At 36.3% G+C, this 21,764-nt stretch overlaps 1 protein-coding gene across 2 annotated transcripts in view; it reads right to left on the bottom strand.

Moving 5' to 3' along the window:
* Window positions 1–21,764, bottom strand: part of FBN2 (fibrillin 2) — a 116,254-nt gene that overhangs the window by 8,059 nt on the left and 86,431 nt on the right. For both annotated transcript variants that reach the window (XM_054002935.1, XM_054002934.1), the window contains exons 39-60: window positions 21,458–21,583; window positions 20,622–20,747; window positions 19,962–20,114; window positions 17,919–17,987; window positions 17,259–17,384; window positions 16,359–16,484; window positions 15,843–15,968; window positions 14,439–14,555; window positions 12,839–12,964; window positions 12,440–12,559; window positions 8,874–8,999; window positions 8,506–8,658; window positions 8,150–8,215; window positions 7,773–7,898; window positions 7,570–7,689; window positions 6,892–7,014; window positions 6,350–6,481; window positions 4,799–4,924; window positions 2,327–2,533; window positions 1,521–1,646; window positions 788–910; window positions 526–642 (exon numbers count right to left, since the gene is read on the bottom strand). In XM_054002935.1, coding sequence (XP_053858910.1) covers window positions 526–642; window positions 788–910; window positions 1,521–1,646; window positions 2,327–2,533; window positions 4,799–4,924; window positions 6,350–6,481; window positions 6,892–7,014; window positions 7,570–7,689; window positions 7,773–7,898; window positions 8,150–8,215; window positions 8,506–8,658; window positions 8,874–8,999; window positions 12,440–12,559; window positions 12,839–12,964; window positions 14,439–14,555; window positions 15,843–15,968; window positions 16,359–16,484; window positions 17,259–17,384; window positions 17,919–17,987; window positions 19,962–20,114; window positions 20,622–20,747; window positions 21,458–21,583 — 2,760 coding nt within the window. The remainder of the gene's footprint in view (window positions 1–525; window positions 643–787; window positions 911–1,520; window positions 1,647–2,326; window positions 2,534–4,798; window positions 4,925–6,349; window positions 6,482–6,891; window positions 7,015–7,569; window positions 7,690–7,772; window positions 7,899–8,149; window positions 8,216–8,505; window positions 8,659–8,873; window positions 9,000–12,439; window positions 12,560–12,838; window positions 12,965–14,438; window positions 14,556–15,842; window positions 15,969–16,358; window positions 16,485–17,258; window positions 17,385–17,918; window positions 17,988–19,961; window positions 20,115–20,621; window positions 20,748–21,457; window positions 21,584–21,764) is intronic.

Raw genomic sequence — 21,764 nt, 5'->3', positions numbered from 1 at the left:
TTTTAAATGCCAGATGAACTGGAGACTCATGCAGAGCTATGAGTAATTAATAAATTGGAAATGCTAGGGGTAGTTCAGTTGTGATATGACTGTGGAAGAGCAGGCATGTAATTGCTGATATTGTAAAAATGCTGCCCTTTTGTGTTAGCTGAACTAAAACAGTTTCAGTTGGCAAGATTTTTACATATGATTAAGATCTGAAGACATCTGTATCAACTAAAAAAAGAAAATGCAGTCTGGTTTTGGTTAACTACATTTTAAATGAGATTTTAATAATTCACCCTTTTGTCTCCATGTGATTATACTTAGAACTTGTATTAAATATGTACAACTCTCTACTAACCAAGAAAATAGAAATAGTGGACAGACTGGATAGACTCATTTTTTCTTTAGCTGTAATTGCTGCTTTTCAAAATCTGCTTTCTGCCCTCTTGACCCCATTGCTCTGCATAAAGAGTACAAGAGATAGTTGAGAATGTTGTTCTTACAGAAAGGCTTATGAAAGAAAACCAGTGTTTTTCTTACCAATACAAGCTGTGTGATGTTGTGTAAAACCAGGTGGACATTTGCATGTGAAGCCTCCAAGGGTGTTGACACAGAGAAACTGACAATTGTGTTGTTTCATTTGACATTCATCAAGATCTGAAAGTAAGAAATGTTGTTGTCTTAAAAAAGTCAACAAAGAGGCACATTTCACCAAATTTGATAAAAATACCACACTTCAAAACCAATTCCTTTTAAGTTAAGTTGTAACCAAATTAGAAGGTACTGTGTATAACCTTCTTACCTGTACATGTCTTTCCATCTTCCTGAAGAACATAGCCCCGGGGACATGAGCATTGATAGCTCCCTTCTGAGTTCTTGCAGATAAAATTGCATGGTCTGGGGGACTGGGAGCACTCATCAAGATCTAACGAGAGGAAAATAATAAGTTATCTTTTGTCCTCATCTCTCTGACAGAAAGATGTTTGCAACACAGCACAACATTTTTTAGAAAAATGCTCACAGAAGAAAGTCCCCTATTTACATTTGTTCAGGGGTCCTATTCCTTTCTCTATGAATGTGTTGCTGTGGAGTTTATATGAGGCTGCCACTACCACGACAAACTGTCTTGAAGGAGTAATATACTGGAGTGAGAGTGGCATTGGTATTTTCATCTAAGCAACAAATATTTACTTTCTGGTATACTATGGTATACTTGTACCTGCAAACCAACAAAAAAGTGGGAAAAAATGTAGACTTTGAAGTAATGAGCTGGTTTGTCACTTAAAGTGGTTGCACAGCTTTAACAAACTTCATTCTACTGCAGGAATACTGCCAGCAGAGCTTGTTTCTCCATTTTCCCAAATGAAACACAAAACCAGAAGTGCATATTAGGAAAAGAAATAAAGGACATGAGATAAAAGAGACAAAAAAAATGGTTTGCAACAAGGGTTTACAAAGGTTGGTATATCACTGTGTAACAACTAAAAAAAATAACTGATGATTACTTCAACTGATGATTAATTAATGAATCTTACCATTACAAGATGTGCCAGTTATGTCAGTGGTATAGCCAGATTTGCAAAAGCACCGGAAGGAGCCCATGGTGTTAATGCACTGCCCATTCCTGCACAGGTTTGGCAGGACCTTACACTCATCAATATCTGTATAGAAATTATTAAATGTCATGTCTCAGTTTTAAATTCTAATTTTTTCTTCTCTTTCAGTTTTGCAGCTCCTCATCATCATGCTTCTGGCAGGAACTTTCTCCATTCTTCCTCTTTAAAAATGGATCTGACTCCAAAGCCAAACATCTTTCAAATTTCATTACTGTTCTTTGCACAAACACCTTCCTGCTGTTTCACTGGGTATTCAGATTCCAGTTTTGCTAACTCCAAACACAAACCCCATACAAGAAAATTTTTTTACAATTACTTCCATGTCAAAAATTATCACCAACATTAAAAAATACACATTAGCTTCTTTCTGTGTGGAAGTAGTACCTGCAAAGCATTGTGAGATTGTTGTTAAAAGAGATGGTTGCTGCCTTTGCCATGTGTCCAAACTTTCAGCAATACAAAAGATTTGGGATAATTTCTAGCTTTTAGTTACTGGCTGGTACTTCCAACCAGATCCTAATCCTGAAAATTCTGCCCAGTTGATCTGTTTGCAGCAACTACCAAATGTGTTTTTAATTTCTGGTCTCTCAGCATTATTTGAAAAATCAAACTCTGTTGTTTAACAGGAAATTCTCCAAAGGAACTTCAAAGACAATTATGCATTTTCTTAAGCATGCGAGCATACACTTTTCTCCTTTTCTGCCTCTTTTCATCCCTGCAAATACCTCTTCCATCTGTGGTGTAGCCTGATCCATGTGGACAGAGTTTCTTGTACTGGGTGGTTCCGGGGATGGGGCAGAGCCTGCACTGGTTCCCCCAGCCCCGGCCCCCGTCACAGCAGCACTCGGATCTGGTGACAAGGTTCTGGTTGCTCGAAGCCATCTGGCACATTGTCTGCAGGACTTCAGCAAAGCAAAACCCCCGGCGATTATCTGTGAGGAAAAAAGAGAGAGGCTGGAATAGGGAAGGAGATAAAGATCTGCTCCATTGAGCATCTGGTGTATTATTCTGGCTCTCTGTCAATATATGCAAACAGGAGAAGGTTATTAGCTACCATCAAGTCCATCTTGATTTAGCCTTTCAGAATTTTTGTGTGTTCTGGTATTATGTTGCCGTTCCAAATATATCCAAGACACCCCTAATGTTCAGTATCTGCATGAGCTGGATAAGAGTTTTGCTTGTTGGAAAGTTGTGCCCTTGGTAGTGAAACAGGCCGAGGGCAAAACTGAGCTTCCACTTCAGCTGTGTTCGCATTTGAATGATTTATTTGGAGTGGGGTTAGAAGTTTGTTTTGTTTGTTTGTTTTACTGCCAAAATAACACATTTGATCATCTGTAATTATCCTGCTGTGGTTTAAATAAAAAAACTTACAACTTAAAAGTGTATGGGCAACGTTTTTAGTGGTACTCCTAGATTTTGGTGAGGAAAAAATAGAATTGTATGGCCTTACTGTTGGTATAGCCCTGTCAAACTCTATTTTAATTTTTAATTTTTTTGGTTAATGCCTATCAATAATGAAAGGGGAGCAAAGTTTTAAAGTCATGGGGCTCCTACAGGTTACCTTCAGACAGGCAGCTGAGGAGAAAAGAAATACCAGTTTTCAGTGCTAATAGAAACTCTAAATCCTGCAGAGATTTTATCTTCTATATAGGCTCTGTCACCTGTCTTATTTCTTGATTAAAATGGAGACATTTTCAATTACTGATCTGAGAATGCTTATGTTTTTAATTGAAAATTATTCTTTTTTTTTCTCTCAAAGCTAGTAGTGATCCTTCAGAATGTGTAAATGTATTAATACTCAGCTGACCTTATCTTTTACAGATTAGAAGAATCTGTGCATTTCTTACAAGAATTAGGCAAAAGACAAACTTTGGCTTTAGGGAGGACTTCATTTGCCCATCTGGTAACTTAACTGTTTCCATCAAATAAAATTGTCCTCACTGAAAGTGTCAGTTCTGTGAAACAAAATATTTGCTGTAGTAATTTGCAAGACTCTGAAGATTTCTCTTTTCCCAGACAGGGATATTGTGCAGGTCTTCAGGGACATTATGACCTGAAGAACACATGAATGCTTTGTCCCTAGTTTGAGATGTGGAATGCATTTTAATGTGACTGGAATATAAAAGTTTGCACAATGTATTTAAAACAATGTAATCTGTGACTTAATGCTTGTGCTATAGTTCAGAAGAAATTCTGTGCTTCTGCCAGATCCATTTTTCATTGTAATTTCTAACCCAGGAAACCCAAAAGGAAAAGCAGCAAAAAGCAAACCTTCCCAAGGCAGAAAATAATAAGAAAATTACATATTAAATACAGAAAAGAGATAATGACCTCCAAACAGGGTATTTCCTTGGCATTAATGACTGGCTGGGGTTAACAGACTGCAGTTTTCTCTTCCCATGTGCTTCTAATCCTTAGGAAATAACCTGCACTTGAATGTTATTGCTTAGCCATGAAGTCAGCACACTCCTCATGACAATTTAGAGGGAGCTGGTTTTATAGTAATGGTATAAGATAATTATGTTTTTTTCATGGAAGAATACATAAATAAATAAAGACACACTTTCAGTACTGTATGTACACCAGAACACTGGTCAAGAAAAAGTAAATTTTTGCTGTTCCATTTGACTCCAAGAAAGGGAATGATGAATTCTGTAGTGCAAATGACAAATATTAATGTATTAAAAAGAAAATACAGGCTGATGAACAAAAACCCTTTGTCAGCATTTATCTTGCAGGCCTGCCTCAAAATAAAAAAAAAAAATCTTGCAATTTTCTGGTAAAATCACAGTTCTTTATGTCTGAATTAAGAGTGCAGAAAATTCAGATGCCTAGTTGCCATATGGTGGTTAAGATCACATTCTGAATAAGCAAACACTCAATTTTACTCTACATCCATTATTGAATTATCTGAAGGTGACTGAATTCTCCTTCAAAAATCCCTGTATTTTGTCTACATTTATGTCCTATGGAATTAAGACCCTTCTATGTGAGGCCTGATTGCTACAAGCTGTTAATTCCTATCATTATCTAATAATATTTAGTAATATTATTTAATTTTGTACCATTATTTAATTAAGAAATGTAATTATTTAATTTCTGTAGATATGAGAGTTTGTTAGGTTTTCAAAAGCCTAATTTTGTCTCTACATTTACACTGTGATGTGAGATGAAATGTGTACAAAAGAGACATTTACCAAGACACTCAATGCCTGATGGACTTGACAGGAATCCTTCATTACATTCACATCTGTAGCTGCCAACGACATTCACACAATGCCCGTTTTCACAGACACCCAGCTTGGAGCGGCACTCATTTTCATCTTTACAGAAAAATAACAACATTAATAAAAATTATAACAGTAACAGAAATAATAAGAACAAAACTAAAATATAATTACATCAACAAAAACCACAGCAATTCATTACAAGAAAATATATCAGACGTTATAGAATAGATTAAATATCCCATGTAACATTTGCAAAATATTTTCAAGATGTGGAAAAATCAACTGATTAAGCCTGGAAAGGGCTTTCCAAGGAGCATTATCTTATTCCATTCCTTCTGTACTTCATCACAGGACAAAAGCTTTAATTGCTTCACAGCTTGTAATAAGAAGCAGAAAACACAGCAGAGCAAGTTGCAGTCACAACATTTACCTGGTAAGTAAAATTTAAATTAAATTGGAATACATGCATGATTTGAGTGACAAATCTTCACTCTGTCATCATCAAGGGTCTCTGAATAACTTGATTTCTCTCACAATAAGTCATATTTCAGTTCACATATTATTTTCCTGACAGTTTACAGTCTTCATGTGTTTTCTTTCATTGCTAATGGCACACATACTGTAATTACACAAATTTTTTAGATGTTTACAATAAACCTCAGAAAAACCTCAGGTTCTTTAAAGGCAAAATAATATGCCAAAAAGAAAGGACAAATTCTCATTAATAAAGATTATTTTCTGTAAAATAAAAAAAAAAATCATAAAGATCTCTAAAAGAGAGTAGTCATTCTCTTGCTGAAGGAACATTTTTATAAAATTCTTCTATTTAAAACATTCACTTAGATGTGTGTTTATTTCTTTTTTCCCCCACAGAGAATTTTGGAATGGTCCTGGGTTTTTTTCTATATACCAGAAGAAAGTACAATTTGCTAAAATATAGCTTTCCTTCAACTAATTGAGTAAATGATGGAGGAAAGGTGCTTGTTCACTTCCAGAATGGGGAATTGTTTTGAACTATGGCAGTTTCCAAATCTTTCATCCTTTATGGCATTTATAGGTGGTTTCAGAATCCTAGGAGTCTTAATTTTTTAAAGAAGTGACACATTACTTATACTAATTCTAAAGGAAATGTAACTTTTTATTTATGAAAATCTTTTTTCCTACCCATAAACTGAGGTCTCATTTGTTTGGCAAATTAATTTTTTAGATGTAACAACTGTCTGAAAAACATCTAGATTTAGTTGTAGAGCAATGAAGGTTTTATTCTGGAATCCTTATTAATCAGTAGGAACTCACACTGAAACAAAATGAAAAGTTTAAGATGTTTGGTATCATTAGGTATCTTAAGTGTCCTTCATGAATTATTTTCTGATTTAATATATATATATATATAAAATCTTTTATATGTATATATATGTATGTATATATATATATATATATATATATACATATAAAAGATTTTTTTTTCTTTGCTTGTGTATATTCCATTAGATGTCTTCTTCCCCTTCTAATCTTTACCTGTGCATCCTTCTCCATCAGGTCTCTGGGTCATCCCAGGAGGACAAATGCACATGAAGGTACCAATCAGATTTTTGCAAATCATGCCTCTTGATTCACAGTCATGGAGACCTTCAGCACACTCATCTAGATCTAGAAAAAAATATATATTTTGTGTTTGAACTTTCTTCCAGTAGCTTCAATTCCTGAAGGCAACTTCAAGGGAAAGGACATGCAGGCTTCCCTAAGTAGAAGCACTGAAGGAAAAGTCCAAAATCTATGATTATATTCAGTTATCTTGATCCTCGTGAGCTGTACCATCTTGTCTTGTTAAAGATGAAATCCACCACTGTGACATTCTTGGCTTTGCAGTCCCCATCAAGGGTTACACTTGATGACAAAAACACTAAATACTGCTTCTTTGTGAGTTCTGAAAGAGCAAACCATCACCTGCTGGGCTGTTTGCTACAGTCCATCGAGAGGATGAATGCAAGATGCACAGAAATATTTGGATTACGTGTTGGTGATGGAAGGTGGAGAGAAGTTTATACATCAGTCATTACCTTTGCACATCTTTTGGTCTTCCCTTAGCTCATATCCCACTGGGCAGGTGCACTCATAGAAACCATAAGTGTTGATACAACGGAAAGCACACAGCAGGGGGTTCTGAGCACACTCATTGATATCTGAGCAGAGAGAAACAAAACAGTCATTCTCTAATCACGTTTCAAAACAATCATCGAGAAGGTTTTATTAACCTATACTTCTCTTTTCAACTAAAATTATCAGAAAGGTAATTCAAACCATAAGCTTTTGAGTAACTAGAGAAAATTGAATGCTTAAGAATAATGGCATAGTATATATATTGTACTACTTGAGCTTAGTAGTATGGCAAGTTAGGGCAGGCCTATTTCAGATTTTTATTATATGCTCATATTTAACATACTTTTGTGTGGTGAGAAATGTGAGCTTCAGAAAGCAAACTAATTATGATTCATAAAATATAACATTTGTGAGAAATCCCCACATGGGGCATTCTCATTGAGTGTGGGAAATTCTGTGATAAACTAAAAGTTCTGCTTAAATCAATTCAGATTTCTTTTCCAATGACCTATTTCAAAGCATAGAAACTTTTTATTCCTCCAAGTAATTACAGCATGAAAGACATGGTTAATAAAGTAAGTTGAATGCTGAGGATTGGACAAAAGCCAAAGGAAAAAAAAATGAAGAGGGCAAGTTACCTTCACAATTCATCATTGGGCCTGGCTCAAATCCTTCGTGACAGCTGCACTCAAAGCTGCCAACCACGTTAGAGCACGTTCCGTTTCCACAGGGGTTGCCAATGGAACATTCATCTGTATCTGTACATAATGAATAAATGCAGAGTGAAGAGAACTGGGACAAGTTATGTTTTAAATTCAAGAGTTCCTATTACTGCACACACCTATGCAATGCACTCCTGTGAAATCCAAGTTGTACCCCATGGGGCACTCGCAGCGGAATGATCCATCAGTATTGATGCAGTGACCACTGGAGCAAATTCCTGGGTTTTCAAGACATTCATTGACATCTAAAAAGCAGGAAGATATTAACAGCCACTCAGCTGATGCATTTCAAGTCTTAAAAAAAGCATTTAAAAAAACCTAAACAGCCTATTATGTTTGTCTTGAGTCATGCAGTTCAAGAAGCCTTCTTTTAACACATTTTACAGGTCAGCCTCTTGTCACCAGCAGCTGTGAGGAGTAAACTGTCACATACTATAATATTTAAGTATAGTTTTAAGCATTAATATTTACTTCTTATAGTCAGAAGAATACCTACCTTCACGTGTATCATCAATTCCAGGAATAGTTCCATGACCATATGGACACAGGTCCTGAAAAGCAACTGAAGATACATTTTCTTTAAAAAATAGAGCAAGTGAGAGATAGAATCATGACAGATGGTTAAAGTCATCCAAAAAGGATACTAGTACAGAGCAAAACCAAGAAATAAGTATTTTTCTTTGTGCTTTCTTCCATTTAATTTTATTCCTTTTGCTGACTTGAAAAATCATTATAGAAAAAGCCACTGAGAGCAAATGCCAGAAAGATCTCTCCTTCTAATGAACAAAAAGCACAACACAAATGTCCTCCTCCTTTGCCCCCAGCAACAAATGTTAAACTTTAAATATGTACCTTCCTCTTCCTTTGGACAGAGCTCACAAGGATCACCCCATCCTTCTCCTGGCATTTTACTGCAGCAACACTTGGCCTTTGTGGTGTTGAAAGCCTTTGGCACTGAGCACTTCCCATTCTCAAAGCTGGTGAAACAGAAGCTCTGACGAGTATCTGGGAGAAGAAAATACAGTTATGCAGCGCTAGAATCTTCTCCCAAGTCAGATGATGACTGTCTGCCCTGAGAGAAATAACGTAAGACCTGTATTTTTCATACTTTTTTAAAAGGCATTTAGCAATCCTCATAAAGATATAAATTGGGAGGGGCTTCCACAGAGTATCTGTTATCTTTTAGATCAAGTTATTGCATTCCTTATCCATGAACTCACCAAAGCACCTCCTCCCATTTTCAGACAGCACAAAACCTGTGGGACAGATGCACTGGAAACCTCCTGGGGCGTTCATACAGGACCCGAAGAGGCAGATGTTGGGATCCTCGTTACACTCGTTAATATCTGTAAAAAGCAATGGAGAAACTTCACCATAGCCTCACTGTGGCAGGCACATTCTTCTCTTTCTCAGGATTTTTTCATAGAGGAGCAAAGAGAGAAGGAAAAGGAAACAATTTCTATTTCTGCTCCTTGTTTTTCCCATGTGGAATGTGTTTGGAGAATGGTTTACCTGGGGCGATTGCTTGATTGGATTCTGGTGAGGATTGTTTGAGCCTGATGGCCAATCCAACCCACCTGGGTCTGGACTCTCCAGAGAGGGTCACGAGTTGTGAGGGAGTCAGATATGGTATTTAGAACAAGTAGGTTTGTAGTTTTAGTATCTCCCTTTATATAGTATATTAATGTATTATAGTATAGTTATAATAAAGAAATCATTCAGCCTTCTGAACTGGAGTCAGACATCATCATTTCTTCCCACCGGCTTCACCTGCATTTACAATACCTCACTTGCTGTGAACTATCCTTGGTTAAGGAAAATTGCTTATTCGTTTATTCACTGATTTCACTGGAGCAGCTTCCAACAAAGTGGCCAAAAGTTAAAGCAGGCTGTACATTTCACTGACTCCTTCAAATTAGAGTTTCTCACTGGCATGCACCTTCTTTTCTAAATACCATTCTCTGTTTTTCATTATATTCAAAATATAAACATTAAATAAATGCTTTCAGAATATATTTCCCATAGGAACAATATTTTTCTGTAAACAAAAATGTTTCTATAAAATATCCAAATATTATTCTTTAGAATCTGTATGTTGGAAGTTCTTTTTAATTAAAGGTATATTTTTTTCATGCTTCCTGTCAGATTCTGGGATTGAAACTATATCTAGTTATTAGTTGAGTGACACCTTTAATTGTATTTACATGCCCAGATTTATATTTAGCAGTCTTTTACTGCCACTCTCATTGTGTTATTTAAAAATCATTCTTCTTCTACTGAATAATCAATAATCTATTACTATTAGAAGACAGTTAAAATTTCTTTTAATAGCAGTATATCATTACATATTATATAAAATAATTATCAAAGGCATAAGTATTTAGTGTAAATGTCAAGTGCCTGTAAAATTGTGCAGCTCAAACAATATCAGGTATACATCCCCTATCTGTACAGACAATAGACAAAGCAGGAAAATAATATATTAAGAGACCCTTAATTTTACATATCTATTATTCAAAACTATATTTTAACTTATCCTATTCTGCAAACACTAAAAGAATATATAAGCTGCCTTGCTAAGGTAATTTTTAAAGGTAATTATAATCTGATAAATTATGAGATGTATTTTAATAATCTTCAAAGTACAATGCTTTTTGAGTCTTTTAGTAAGCAATATTGGAAGAACCATCACAGAAGCCTGTGGCTATATAAGCGTTCTACAGTAAAAGCCACACTGAGCTTGACCAAGGTATAGGCAGGAACAAGGCTCTGTCCATGAAAATTAGCTTCATGGATGTTGGATATTCAAATTTGTAGTGCCATTTTTGCCCATATTTACTGAATTCCCTGCTGCACTGAATTTTAGAAAACCACTCTCTTTTCAGCAGGTAAGAAAACAATGGAAATACAAACTTTATTATTTGGAAAATGTAAGTGGAGCGATGGAAGAAATCAGGTGGGGAGTAGATTCGGTGATGTAACTTCTGCAAAATACTACTTTGAGTCCCACTTTCAGAAATTGCCTTTAGGTACAGCACATGGACAGACAAACAAACCACTGCAGCACAATCTGGCATTTGGCTGAACTCTGCAGTAGCTTCCCAGGCTACTTTCTGTGTCAAGTATTATAAGTCAGGTTATTTCAGAGAAAATGGTAAATAATTTCCCAGTTGCTGTGATAGCTGTTAATATACAAAGCTCAGCAATTCAGCTGCATAGGACAATTGCTCTTTTGAAGTGCTCATTATTACTGCAATGAATAGTTTGGTGCTAAAGCTCTTTCTGTGGCCACGATGGAGAGGCGACTAGCCAGACTGTGGAAGTAAACAAGTCCTTTCCCCTTTATTCCTATACAGTGGAAGGGAATATATCACATGGGTAGGTGAAAACTAAGAATTTTTCTGTGGCCCCAGTTTTCTGTTTTCTCCTGCATATAATCACCCTGAGCTCACAAAGCAATCAGCCACTGCCAACCTTCACATCACAGGCAGCAGTAATGGATTCTCATAAAGCTGTTTGCATACAACATCAACAGAGAGTAATGGGAAACATCTGCTACAAGGGCTGTCAAAATATTAATCTAAGTTTTAGGGCAGTCACATGTGATAATCTGGGCATTTCCTAGGAGCTCTAGCTTCAGTTTTTCGGGACACATGGCAGAATGACAAAAGAATGCAAGCAAGCCCCTTTCATTCAGTTTGGGCAAAACTCTGTCTTGGCAGCCACTGATGCTCTCAAAAACATAGATTCTGAGAAGGTACTAAAGTGGCCATAAACAGTAACATTCCTTGAAAGTCAAAAGCTTCCATTATTTTATATTCACGACATTAGAACTGTGGGTGATTTGAATTCACCTCAAACATAACTGCTAATATGGAGCTAGCAGCTGCCAAAAGAAATCATTAAGTTGGCAGGTAAACTGAATATTGGTGGCATGATACAAGTGGCTGAGAGAACTCTGGGGCTTAGAAAAATAAATCCTTTTGTTCAAGACAAAAAGTTCAAAATGGTTCCTGTTCCTGCAGCCACACAGATTAGGTGGCAGTAAGTCAAATCTTAAAAGTCCAATAAATTCACAGTATTCCATGCTTTGCTCTGTTGAAAAAGCAATTTGTAATTTGGATTTATTTGTTGCTCTCTGCCACAGCAAATCTTAGTTCAGTGTGTGACATTCAGCTCCTGAATGGCATTCAAGGCTTTACATGAGACCTCTATGAACAAACTAGAACATAAAAATTGATGACCAGTCTGCTGTATTCTCCTTCTCCTCCTGAGAATCTCAGCACTTGAGAGGTATTATATAAAACGTTAAAATCAGAAAACTGCTCTTAGAAGAAACTGACTTAACTGACTGTTCCTTTAAGCATCATAATTTTATCAAGATTTTTAAACTTAGTTTTCCTCTGAACCCAAATGCGTAGCTCATGCATTGATTGCCAATAACTGCCTTCTGTAAAAATTACATAAATACAGTGAGAACATCTGTTATATGAATTATATTTTTTCAAAAGTCACTGAAAGATAAAATACTTCCTCTTTAAAAAGTATTTATCTTTGCATTAATGAAGACATCAATGTTCAAAATAGAGTACTATACAGTACAAAATATTCTTCTGCCTTCCTTTTTAAAATCTCTTCCTAAAGACTTTTCATACCTATTCCCTGTCACCTTACATTAAGTCAGGAAACATTAACAACCATTAGGGTGTACAACTGCTTTCCACCCAATTAGAACCACATACAAATTCTTAAATTGTTCAGGAACAATAGTTACAACTTGCCTTACCAATGCAACTTTCACTTTTTACTTCATATCCTGGTGGACAGATGCACCTGAATGATCCTTCCAAATTTTGGCAGGTACCAGGAGAGCACGAACCAGGCAGTGCCACACACTCGTTGGTATCTTTGGGGAATGGAGGAAATCAAGAAAGATTTAGAATCTTGTAATTCTTCTACTAACAGAACATGAAAACCACTGAAGGGTTCTGTACTAATTTTCTTTTTCTAAGGCAATTAATTACTTGAAGACCAACAACTATTCCAAAAAAAAGTGTTTTCATTTAAGTTACCATCATTCTCTATTGATATTTAGATATTCAGACTGTATTGCTTCTCTCTACGTGGAAGATATTAGTTTATTTCAGCTCATCAGTACTTGACCATCATGTGGTTTCATACGTACCAACACAATTCTTGCCATCCAGACTAAGCTCATATCCTTCATTACACAAACATTTGAAAGAACCGATTTCATTGAAACACCGTCCATTTCTGCACACTTGACCAAAGGAACTGCACTCATCAATATCTGATTAAAAAAAAAAAAAAATTCAGAATTGAACCCAAGAAGTGAGAGTTGAGTCCCAGCATACTACATACAGTATATTATGAATACACTCAAGTTTCAATACTTAGCATTTCTGTGGAAATGTAATTTCTTGTAGCAACAAGAAATCAGGTGACAGCTGGAGGAAAGTCACTCTCACTCGAGCATTAAGATGCACGTTCTAATTAAACCACACTTTTTTTATAGGCTATTACAATTTCCAAGCTTCTAGCATTACTTCAGTTACTGCATCTGGAGATATTAAATTACTGCTAAGGGACTGCATGACACCAAGTCTACCAACAGAGGAGAAAATGTTACATGGGGTACTCTGGATTTTATCTGGATCCATATGCACTTGAGTTTCCTCCTAAAACCTTGTCCCTGCCAATCCAAGTTTTGGACTCTGTAATTTGCTTTCCAAGATGATTTTCTCCTTCACAGCAGTTCTGAAAACGATATTTTTAAATGCTTGTTATTTTGTAAGGTTATTCCAGTAATGCAGACTCAAAGGAGCACTGCATTAGGAAAAATATGGATGAGGAAGAATAAATGAAAAGGATATTGGATAAGCATCATGCTGTAAGAAAAACTTGTACTTTCCAGCACATTCTTGTTACATAATTTTTTTCTTTCCTGGACAAGAAGAGGATTAAAATGCTTTTTAAAAGATATATTAGTTCTCTCCTGAAGCTCTCCTGAATTAGACTTTGCTGTGTCTTCCTTCTGTAGCAGGAAGGAGTGTAAAGCCTCCCTCTTTTCTTTGCTTATGCTCTGCACAAGGAAGATCTCCAGGTTTATGAGCCTGTTTCTCAGCCCAGGAAGGTGTTGGTTGTTTTATCACAAGAGCCCAGGAATTAAAGTAGTCCTAAGTCATCAGATACTCTGGTGCCTTGTGCTTTAGGAATTGTATTTAGCAATGCCTGTGTCAGCTCTGTATAACTTTGCTTTTAGGAGAGCAGGTTACAGATCAGCTGTCCTTGCTTTCTTACTGCTGGTCTGCTTCTTCTTTCTCACCCTGTGCAAGAGTCAAGCAAAAGGGTGAAATAAAGGAATTATTTTAAATTCATGAGGCAGCACTGGAGGTGGGATAGAACAAGTGGTGCCTGTGGACTGTGTCTGCAGCCAGAGATGCGCAGTAAATACCAAGGTAGTCTAAAGGAGTTGAGGGATGCATTAAAACAGCAGTGAACTGAAAGTTGCCCCAGTAGTCCAGATATTTAGGATAATATTATATTGGCTGTAATTGTAATCTCAATTTGCTGTAATTAAAAAACACTTATTTAGTTTAAAACATGACCGTAAGGATTAATCTCTAGGGCTGGTAACAGCAGAAGCTGCTGCACTCAATTAATTTTTTTCACACCCTGACATCTCTTCTGTTTAACTACACAATTCCTCCTTGGCATGCCAAGCCAGCAGCAATGAGAAGAAGAGCTTGGATTAGGTCTCTTACCCACACAATCATTATTACGAGTTAATTCAAATCCTGGATAACACAGGCAGTTGTATGATCCAACTGTGTTCTTGCAGGTTCCATTTCCACATGGATACTGTTCACACTCATCAACATCTGCAAGGAGAGACAAACTGCAGGTGGGAACTGGTATGGGTGATGTGTTGTCTGTGCACAACTGCAATATCCTAGACTTTGGTCCCTCGTTTCATCTGTCACATTTTGTGTTTATACTACAGATTTTTACAGCTTCTCACAAAACAAAGAAAAACACAACATGATGTAATTTTGTGTGTATTTTAAAATAAAAAGTACTGTCACATGTAAAAATAAATGTATATGTGCAGTTATCTGAAGGCATTCCATCTTTTTGTTTTCCATACTAACATTTCTTAATTTCTTTAACATATACAAGCGATCAGGACTGAGTACAAATGATCAAGCATCATAGCCCTGAAATGATCAATTGTTATGTACATATTTTACGTCAGAGCCCATGAAAAACTGTTGAAAATGCAATTCAATTTATGTAAGTAAATGGATAATATCAATATCACATCCAGAATTACAAAGACTGCTTAAAAACTTTTGCAAATATCCATTTTTAAAAGGCACTGAAGTTCAATGTCTCCTGTGTCATATAGTAATTTCTGGAGTTTCAGGGGGATCTGGAAGCTATTGAGATTTTGTGCAGCTAGTTCAAAATTTTGCATTGTCAAAACAGGTCACTTTCCCACATATCCTCCTCTGTTTGTCTGACAAATGTGATTTAGTTTAAGTAAGAGAAGACTTTAGGCAAATATGAATATGTACTACAGTATGAACAGGTTTTAAATATCTGTTTAAAGTTGAAATGCATCACTTTTTCATTTTAAAACCCTCTAGAACTAAACAGATTAAGAACTAAGATTATGAACTAAATGAACAAGAACATTCTTATTGTTCAATCTTATTTCTTATATCATCTCTATCATATTATCATTTTCACATGAAATCAGTATAAAGTTACATTAAAAGGGGGATTCTGTTTTTTTTAAATGACACATGAACGCAATAGATTTAAATCATTGGAAAATGTATGGTTTTAGCTCCAAGCTCTATCACTCTCTGATCCATCCTATAAAACTCTCCGTTGAATAAGCCACAATGATGTATTTCTGTGGAAATGTTTCTGTGGAGCTATCTCAGAACACATTGTTTTGTTCTGAGTTTTTTTCTCAAATTAATTTATCCCCTCCAAAGACAGCTTCACAGATTTTATTCACAAAAAAAAAAAAAAAAAAAACCAGAAATGCCTGAATCAGTTTTTTTAATGTCAGTATAACCTACTGAAAAAACTAGACTCATCTTCCCTGCCCACAGCCAAAAAAACCACACATACAGGAAAGTTTTTTCTTTCCATACCTATGCACATAGTCTGATCTTGGGATGCCTTGAAGCCATTGTGACATATGCACTGGTAGCTTCCCTGCATGTCCACACACAAACCATGACTGCAAACGTTTGGAATTTCCAGACATTCATTGCGATCTATAACAAAAACACAAAACAGATGGTGCACGCTATCGACCTCCATTACATCCCTGTTTTACACAAATAATGTTTTTACAATCCATTGTTATGATTAAAACCAGATTCAAAATTATCTGTAAGTAAATCTGAATCATAAGAGAACTTCATTTTACAGGAAGTGCTTGCCTACACACCTTGAGGATAAAACTACTGTCAGGATTTGGCTGATACCTAGAAAATGTCTTTTAGAAACATCACTCTGTCTTTTCTTTCCTTTTACTGAGAAATGTGGCTATAAAGAAAAACAGCAGAATGCACAAGGCAACAGAAAATAAAGGATGCTGAAAGAAACACATGCATACCATTGGTGAGGTAAAAACAGGAGAGAAAAGTAATCTGATTTCTTACCAATGCAGGCACCGTTGGGTGACAGTTTAAAGCCAGCAGCACATTCGCAGCGGTAGCTCCCAGGGCTGTTGATACAGTCAGCATTTCTCTGGCAGAGGTTGTCCCCGTTGCTGCACTCGTCAATATCTGAAAAACCAAGAGTTCAGACATAAGAAATCACTCCTGCCTCAGATTTACACTCTACTGTCTGTCTGTGCAAGAGGAAACCTCAGTCCTCCACAAAGCTCGAGCAGCCTGACCTCCAGCCCTGTGTGCTGGGAATGCACATAAAAAGGAAAATCAATACCACTTCATCCATGTCACCCTTTGGATCAAAGAGGATCCTATGAATCCAGCTTACCACGCATCAAAGTAACTTTGGAAATTTGCAACATCTGCCTGAAGAAATTTTTGTATTAAAAAAAACTTCCTCTTTGCCTTTGGGCTGAAAAAATAAGTGGCCGAGTTTGCAACTTTTTAGGTTGCACATGTTAGCGCAAAATCCTTGAACAAATGACAAAACTCCTACTGATTTTACAACAGACAAAACTGTATCAGCTTCTATGAGTATCTCTGCCTCTAAAACTGTAGCAGAAGAGACATAAGTTGGAAAAAAAAAAAAACAAGGTACTTTTTTTTGAGAAGTTCTAAGAATAAGAATTAAATTTTCTCCCAAAAATAAAACAAAAAACAAAAAACATTGACTACCTATTTAGGAGCTTGACAGAACACCATTACAGATTTTATTAAGTGCATGTGCATCCATATTAAAAATAAGCACTTAAACTGATTTATAACCTCAAGCCCTACGAAAGCTCACAGTCTGTCTCTTAGATTTTGAAAACCACATGAACACATGTTCCCCTTCCCTTTAGGATAAGCTTAAGGGGCTAAGGAGAAAATAACCAAATTTTAAATCACCTTCACAGACCAGGAGCAGGTCATTGTAACTGAATCCAGTGGGGCACTCACAGCGGAAGCTGCCAATCTGATTGATGCAAACTCCATTGGCACAGATTCCTGGGATTTCCTTACATTCATCAATGTCTGAAAGGCAGAGGAGCTACTTTTAAGTACAGTTCATCATGTCTTTACACACTGCAAGGATTCTCATTTTCACTGTGTCTAAAATTGAGTTGAGACGTTCCTTTTAATCCACAGAAACCACACACAGGTTATAAAACCACGCATATAACCATTATGATAGAAAATGACATATGAAGTTCAGGAAGTGATCAAAACAGAGCTACACTAAGTATTGGACAAGATGCAAAACTCACAAATGTGGAGAGAAGCCCCACAGTATTTTTGAAGGCAAAGCTTTTTAACCTGCTGTTTAAAACTCAAAATCATGAATTCAAATGATGGCAGGTGAGCGAATTACCGCAACAAAATGTAGAAGTTAAGAAAAAAAAGGAAATATTCTACATAAAAATTGGTCACAATTTGTGTCACCACTGTAACTCCAAAATGAAATTTAACAACTTTAGTACATGAAATGCTTATTTTAGTTGACATTATGCAGGCACAAAAACATTATGCAAAACAGTTTTGGGATAAAATAAGACTGGTGAAACTTACCAACAGCTTTTCCAGTATGGATGTCAAAAGTGAAGCCAGGAATATTTCCACATAGGCTCTTGAATTCAACTAGAGCAAAATATAGAGCAGTATATTTTCAGGGAATGCATAAATCTCCCAAGAATTACTTGCAGTCTTCTCAGCTACTCCAGAGCTGTTTTAAGCCAAATCTACTGAGTAATTGCCCCTACTATAGCTTGTATTGAAAATTCAGATTGCCAATAAATTAATGCAAATTGAAATAGTAACATACTTTCCTCAAATCTTTGCAGACTTTGGCACGTGACTAAATGTCTGATTTGAGAATGCAGTTATTCAGACAGGTTTTGGTATGGTTTTGTTTGTTTGTTTGTTTTTTTAATAGAACTCCTTAAGGTTTATTCCTAAGCATCTGTAGTGAGAATCTACAGCAGCATTTTCAAATATGAGAAATAAATATAATTTACCAGTACCTACACTTTTTTCACAATATTATCTATTTTAATTTCTGTGGAATTACTGCAGATTAGTTCCACTGACCTGTTCAGCAGAATGGAGACTGTGCTTTAAAAAGAGATGCTCTGTAAGCATATTTTTTAATATGCTCCTTCTATATCCCTTTTTTTGCACTTGGAGAGTGGGAAATGCTTGGTGCGAAGTGTAAAATAATTAACCCACAGTTTTGTAGGAAAGGTGTTTGAAATTGAGTGGGTTTGCAACATGCAGAGAAAAATTTCTAGCATGGATTCTATTAATTATTGCAGATGAGGTTTAAGTGGCAGAACAGTGCTCTCCAGACAAAAAGTTATTCACAGTAATATTTTTTTATCTAGGTAGAAACATAAAAAATGACAGGCCTACAACTATAAGCATGTCAAAACTGCATAATACCACCAGAGGAATCTGTACCTGTTTGAGGGAAATGAAGCAATTCCAGTGTAAAGACACAACCAGTTTGAATTAACAGTTTGCAAACAATAACCATGCATCCACTATTAACCACCTTTTTAGATCATATCAGCATTCAAATTATCAAAAAAAAAAAAAAAGTTTCAACATCCAGTTTCCAAACTACTGCCAAGGAAGCATTTCAAGGTGTGTGGCAGGTTATTTGTACATTCAGGGCATTAGGTTAAAATGAAATACGCTTCAAAAAAGTGAGTAAAATTTGCAAAAACATCTGATTGACATAAAATTCAAAGGGCTTCTGGAAGTTTAATATCTGGAGACTTCCATGAGTGCTTGGCCCACTGTTTGGTGCTGCTGAGCACCTACAGGAAACTTCTTTACCCAACAGAAGGAAGAGTATGGAGCCTGCCTTTGATGTGTCTCTAAACCTGAAATGCTGACAAATTATTCTAGCACCAAAAAATGAAAAACAAACAGCTTCTTACTTCTTACAAGTAATACTCTTTAATCTGGAGCAGTTATAGTCTTTACTGCTTGTAGTTTGAGTTTCTTATAATCTACATTTTAATGGCAGATTCTCAGCAGCTCATGATTCTGAAAAGTTTAAGTACCATTATAAATGGAATAATTCTTGCCTCCTTTACATCAAACGTCCCCATTTTTAGTAAATTTAGTTAATCACTGCTCAGAATGATATTTGGCAAAATCTTTTTCCTGCATTCAGACACACTTGGTCATTTCTCTAAGCCAAGCAGGAGCCAGTATATCTGAACATCAGCATTTTCTACTTTTTTCTGTCTTACTGTTTAATGTCCTAAGCCATTAAACAGTAGGACAAAAGAAAGGAGAAAATAGCTGAAAAATCTAGAAAGGCTTCCTACACTCAGTACGATACCCAATCTTGATGTTCTGACAGACTAGGACTACCAGGATAAATGGGTCTCCAACTATCAAGAACTAAATTACACTCTCCTAAATTAATTACCCTGGAGAACAGACTAGACAGGAGGTATTTCGGGTCAGCCAGTATCTTCACCACCAGTATTACTACTCAGTGAAAGTTCTTTTGGGATGAAATGTTAGCTTTAATTAATAGGTCAAAGCAGCAGATAAGTAAAGAAAGTAACAAAATAGGGTGACCACAGAGGGCTTCACCTGTTCCTGGAGTTGGACACGGCTCACAAGGTTTGTTCCAGGCTTTCCCAATATTGTATGTGCAGCAGCACATCCTTTTGGTTACATTGAAGGGCAGTTCATTCTCACAGGAGGTTCCATTATAGCTTCTGTAGCAAAAGCTTTTCCTCATGTCTGGATGTGAGAAAAGAAGCACTGATGATGTAACCAACATTATGATAATTATGATAATTATGTAAATATCAACCCTCTACCAAACCAGACAAGATTCATTAACTCTGTTTTCTGAATGCAACATAAACACAGGCATTTAAAAATAATTTAAGGATTGATGTAATCCACAGTCCTTGTTTTAGACTTGTGTGACATATTTTCTGCTTTCATTTAAAGACACAAGGGGGAAAAAGGCAAACTCCTAAGAAATTATAAATACAGTGTAGATACTTATGAGATCCATTTCTATGGTAGACCCCACCATGTGGAAATGATCAGCTAAAATAAACGAGTGAGCCCTCTTAGGGAATAAGAGCCCTTGAATGCTGCATGCCAATCACAGGGATCCCTTTCCTGACAACATGACACCAAATGGCAGCTAAAAATAGTCAAAATAAACACAAAGCACAGGGTCTGGCCCTCAGTCTGATAATCTTGCAGTTCTAGTAAAGATGACATTTTTCATACCCATGCAGTTGTGTCCTCCGTTCACCTGCATATATTCAGGTGGACAAATGCAGGTGTAGTTCCCCAAGGTGTTGTAGCAGGTACCAGGACCACAGACGCCAGGGTGTGCAACACACTCATCAATATCTAGAAACCAAGAAAATACATTGCAGCCAACAAGGGAGGTCCAAGTCCAAGCAAATATTTCTGAGAAATACAACCATAGTAAATCACACTAAGATAACAAAAATGCTTCATTTAAAGAATAGCTTGGGAAACACAGCTCTGATTTTAACCTCTAAGTTTAGCCTTAGTTCTCTTAAGTGCAAAACAATACACTGAATAAACTAAAAGTTCTTGAAATTGCCACTGAAATAGGAGCAAATCAACTTCACAAAAGACATTCACACCTTCTTCTCACAGCAGGATTAGTCTCTTTTTAGTTTTAGGGTCAATTTACAATTTTGGTTGTAACAGTTCTGAAAAGTCTCAAACACAGAAGGAAAACCAGTATGAATTTTACTTCATATTGAGTAAACTAAACTGCTACTCTCACACCCAAAATGCAGAGAGCATCATAAAACTTGCAGGGTGAGAAGCCAGAAATCATTACTAACTCCTTAGTTTGCTGAATACACATGGCTGAGGTCTAACATCTAAAATAAACATTAATATATCCAAGTGTTCCAGTTCAAGCTTTGTGCTAATTTGTATCACTGGTGCCAAAGATAATGATTTTAGGGAAGACTGTAGGTAAGGGTGGGGTGAACCATGCACACTTAGGATTTAAGGCTAAAAAGTAGTGGTTTTCATAATAACTGCACTGTGAAAGAGAAAGAGGCTTCAAAAGATTCAACCTTCACAGATTCTTGTCTCTTCACTGAGGTAGTAACCTTTTGGGCATTCACACTGGAAGCTGCCAAAAGTGTTGATGCAATTTCCACCTTGGCAGAGACCTGGCAGCTCCTGACATTCATCAATGTCTGAAAACAGAGGGAAAAAAAAAAAAAAAAACCAAAACCAACTCACCATATTTTCATTCCGCAATGAAAAAAAAGAAGAGAATTTAAGTACTATCCTGAAATTTTGCCGAATAGTAGCTTTGAACTGTCATGTGTGGTTTTTTGGGTTTTTTTTTTTGCTTCTAAATTGCTCTCCAGGAAT

The sequence above is a fragment of the Vidua macroura genome, chromosome Z, assembly GCF_024509145.1.
Source record: "Vidua macroura isolate BioBank_ID:100142 chromosome Z, ASM2450914v1, whole genome shotgun sequence".
NCBI lineage: Eukaryota > Metazoa > Chordata > Aves > Passeriformes > Viduidae > Vidua > Vidua macroura.
Note: the sequence above shows the minus strand (reverse complement) of the source record. Positions and strands in the feature narration are given on the sequence as shown.